Source organism: Pavona decussata, unplaced genomic scaffold (assembly GCF_977016875.1).
Source record: "Pavona decussata unplaced genomic scaffold, jaPavDecu1.1 SCAFFOLD_302, whole genome shotgun sequence".
NCBI lineage: Eukaryota > Metazoa > Cnidaria > Anthozoa > Scleractinia > Agariciidae > Pavona > Pavona decussata.
Window position 1 is genome coordinate 234,834 of NW_028145698.1, and position 3,428 is coordinate 238,261.

At 42.9% G+C, this 3,428-nt stretch overlaps 1 protein-coding gene across 1 annotated transcript; it reads right to left on the minus strand.

Annotated features, from left to right (window-relative positions):
• Positions 1-293: 293 nt before the first annotated feature.
• LOC146454344 (growth/differentiation factor 6-B-like) lies at positions 294-2,952 on the minus strand. The gene is made up of 2 exons (XM_085095489.1): positions 2,429-2,952; positions 294-2,250 (listed from the first exon to the last, which is right to left on the minus strand). The coding sequence occupies exons 1-2, from the start codon at positions 2,739-2,741 to the stop codon at positions 1,262-1,264; spliced, it is 1,302 nt and encodes a 433-aa protein (XP_084951615.1). The 5' UTR covers positions 2,742-2,952; the 3' UTR covers positions 294-1,261.
• Positions 2,953-3,428: the final 476 nt, after the last annotated feature.

A 3,428-nucleotide genomic window follows, 5' to 3' on the forward strand; every position in this document is an offset into this window, starting at 1 on the left:
ATGTGTATCGATTGCGCGCGGCACACGAGTGAAACGTATCCCAAAAAATGAATTCACAAACATGAATCATTCGCACGTATTACATGGCGCGATAACCACTTTTAAAAGAGCCTGTTGAAAACACTATTTTCGTCAAATCATCAACGACGGCGTTAAAAAACATCATTGGCACGCGGTCTGCATTCATTGCTTTGTAATTGTCACGAATAGTATTAAATTCCATAAGCAATTTCCTCTAAACTACGTCTCGACTTTTACATTTCCCGGGACTCATTGATCAGTGCCCAACGGGCTGATTTAAGCACCATTTTATTTTTAGACAGTAATTTGTTGTATGCTAGATTGTCAAACTGTGTATTCCTACCTCGGGTTAAAAATAGTACTGAACAATAGGATCGGCCTCTTTTCTGCCTTTTTTGAGTCGAGAATAAATAAATCATTCGACTATTTACATTTGGCTAACTCAATAACAACCGTATAGTCGATTGTTCGATAATAGTGGGTAATAAGCTCGTGGCGAGCTCTTCTAGACAAGCCTATATAGAAGATACCAGCCTATCTGGCCGGCCCACAGTAACGGAATTACGTATAAATATTCTATAGCAACAAAGATATTTCACTGAGTTCCTGGCCGCGATGAAGGCGTGTACAATCTGATAAAAATAACGAGGTGACAATGTTAAGAAGCGAAACAATAATCCCGTCGATAATACAGTGAATATATAAAGAGAGCTTTAGTTTTAAATCTCTTTTCGCCGTCTAACGGCATGTTATTCCAGTTATCTGTACACTGATCTCTGCAGAGCGGAACTCAAGGCCCCTGTTTTAGTCTGCCAGACAAACTCAATCGAAGGCATTTTCGAGAATCCCTTCCGAGTTCACAAACAATACAGTGTATCGGTGATAATTTTAATGCGATTATGCAAAATAAATCATCTCTAAAGATCAAACTTTGTGTAAACACTGTCCCGTTTATTACGAGCAATCCTGGACTGGAAGAATTCGCGCCGCGCCATTCGAGATGTTTTGCGGCTAATGTCCTTTCATGTGTTGAAATCTCGGAGACTCTCTAGAGCACACTGAAAACAGCACCTCCGAGTGATAACAGTTCTTGTGTTAAGCCCCTGGCTAGGTGTTGATTCAATAAAAAGCAGCGATACTCTGACATAACTGTTTTTCAAGTCAGCACCTCTGCTACCCAACTCCGACGGCGTTGAAGCGCGGCTACCGCAACTTAATATCTCCTCTCTATTCGAGCGCTCTACTTGCAACCACACCGTTCAACCACCATATCCTCGTATTTCTTGTAAACGATATTGCCACTCGTGTCAATATAAAGGATGCTTATAGCGCTGAATTTATTAGGCGAGCAACACGCTTGGGGAGCAAGCGAAGGTGCTACAGAATTCAAAATCGTTTGGACCGTAGCATGGTTCGTAGGCTTTAAATGATTGTCTATAGGGAACTCACACAGCCCCTGGCAAAAAAAAGCATTGTATCCCCTTGGCGCTATCACCCAATTAGACCAGCCTAGCTTGCTAAAGTCGACATACAATGGCTTACGCCGACAAGAATCCTTTTTGCGCCGTCGTTTCGATTTAGCCCCTCGTCGAGATTTCTTATTGTTTCCCCCGGATTTCGATCTTGCATCCCTTCGGACGCGAGTATGTTCCAATTCAATGTTTTTGTCTTCGGTGAAACTCGGCCGTGATATTGCGTTACTGGAGTCTTTGTTTTCCTTTGACATTGGCTTCCGGATGGCTTGGCTAGGCTTTACATCGGTTGTAAACACTACTAGCAGAGCGTGCTTATTGTGAAGCCGTCCGGCTTTTGAAAATCCCACCTGTTCCGGAGGTACGAGATCGCCACTTGTCACAGATTCCACGCGTAATTCAAGAACTTGCAACTTGATTTTCGCTCTCTGCGACTTTTCAACTGATTTCTTGACAGAGAACACGTTCCAGTGATCTGAAGTGCCGTCCGAAATGTCAAACGCAAATGAATCGAGCAGTTCGAGACTTGAATCTGACTCGAACGGAGTCAAGTTTGGTAGCTCTGTGTTGCGCTTGCCATAAAGCTTTGCTCTGTAAGTTGTACCGTGGCGATCCGTGAAAGATTTGTCCTCGAAGGAAGTCGGTAGCCTCAACACACGTAGTTCTGCGTCGAGAATCGTATGTGAAGGGGGCACATTACTCGTGTTAAAATAAAACACTTGTTGACTCGTACGCGAGACGGAGTTGTCTGATTGTTCTGGAAGAAAAATACAAAAATAAAAATGTCAAGGAGTTTCAATATATCGAGATATGGGACGCTGAGGGCGCTTGATTATACAGAGGCAAGAAACGGGATACGAGTTTGTCAGAGATGCAAAACAAATACAAACAATAAGAAACACTTACGAAAAACCTCAACATAACAATGAACTGACCTCGATCAACTATTCCAACAACGGCAGTCGGCAGCTCGTCAGAGTTTATACTGCGTCTTCTGTAGTTTCCGCTCGATAAATTTCTATACACCTCCACCATGTAGCTGTGGGGAATTATATGGCGCCCCGGCTTTGGAAAGTTGTCCAGCCCCAAAATGGACAGCATTCGTTTTTGCGCCATCTCTACGGCTCGTTTTCTCATAAATGGATGCATCCACTTATTCTTGAGACCGTTCGAGGGTTGCTCGCAGCACGATTCGGCCAAACTGAGTAGAAGAATCGGCGAGAAGTACAAGAGTCCCAGAGATTTCATCTTCCTTGGTCAGTGCACAATTGCCAAGAATTTCTGATTTCCTGTCTGCTTAATCTGTACACGGAATTGAGACGTGATTCTTCGATCCCGATGATGTGTTCTTGAGCCCGTAAAACGATCGAACATTATTTATTGTGCAGCAATTAACTGTTCTCTTCTGTTACGCCCCGCGGACAAAGAACATTTCACTGGCACTAATTGGTTGAAATGTGCTTGTGTTTAAAGATGCGATTTTTATCAAAAAACCTGTGTGATTATGAAGTCTCGGATTGGCTGACGAGTAATACGATATTTCGAAATTAAATTAGTTTGGCGGCAAGCGATTGGCTAACGCGGCCAATAAACAGAGGTATCTATGGACTAGCATTGATAGGTTTGAAGGCTTTTGTTTCCTGGGCCGAAGCGATATTTACCCAAGACTGAGCTGTCCTTGAGCGTCCTTTGAATATAGCTGAATAGAGAATGACATTAACATCAGAAAGGGGCCAATATTTGCTCTCTTGAGCAGAACACAGCGTTTACACAGTCCATTAACTCTTACACTCAGCCGAGGAAATATTTTCACATAAGCCAGATGCGAGGTGTCAAAATCGAGTGTCATAGCTTACAGTCTTAAAATACGTCAAAAAGAAAATGTTACGAAGTTTTATCCGGAAATGGGACGTTGCTTTGCGTGTAGATCTATAA

Coding starts and splice junctions, on each gene's coding strand:
- LOC146454344 (XM_085095489.1), bottom strand. CDS start 2,741: ATGAAATCTCTGGGACTCTTGTACTTCTCGCCGATTCTTCTACTCAGT. Junction 2,251..2,428: donor TGTTGGAATAGTTGATCGAG/GTCAGTTCATTG, acceptor TTTTTCTTCCAG/AACAATCAGACAACTCCGTC.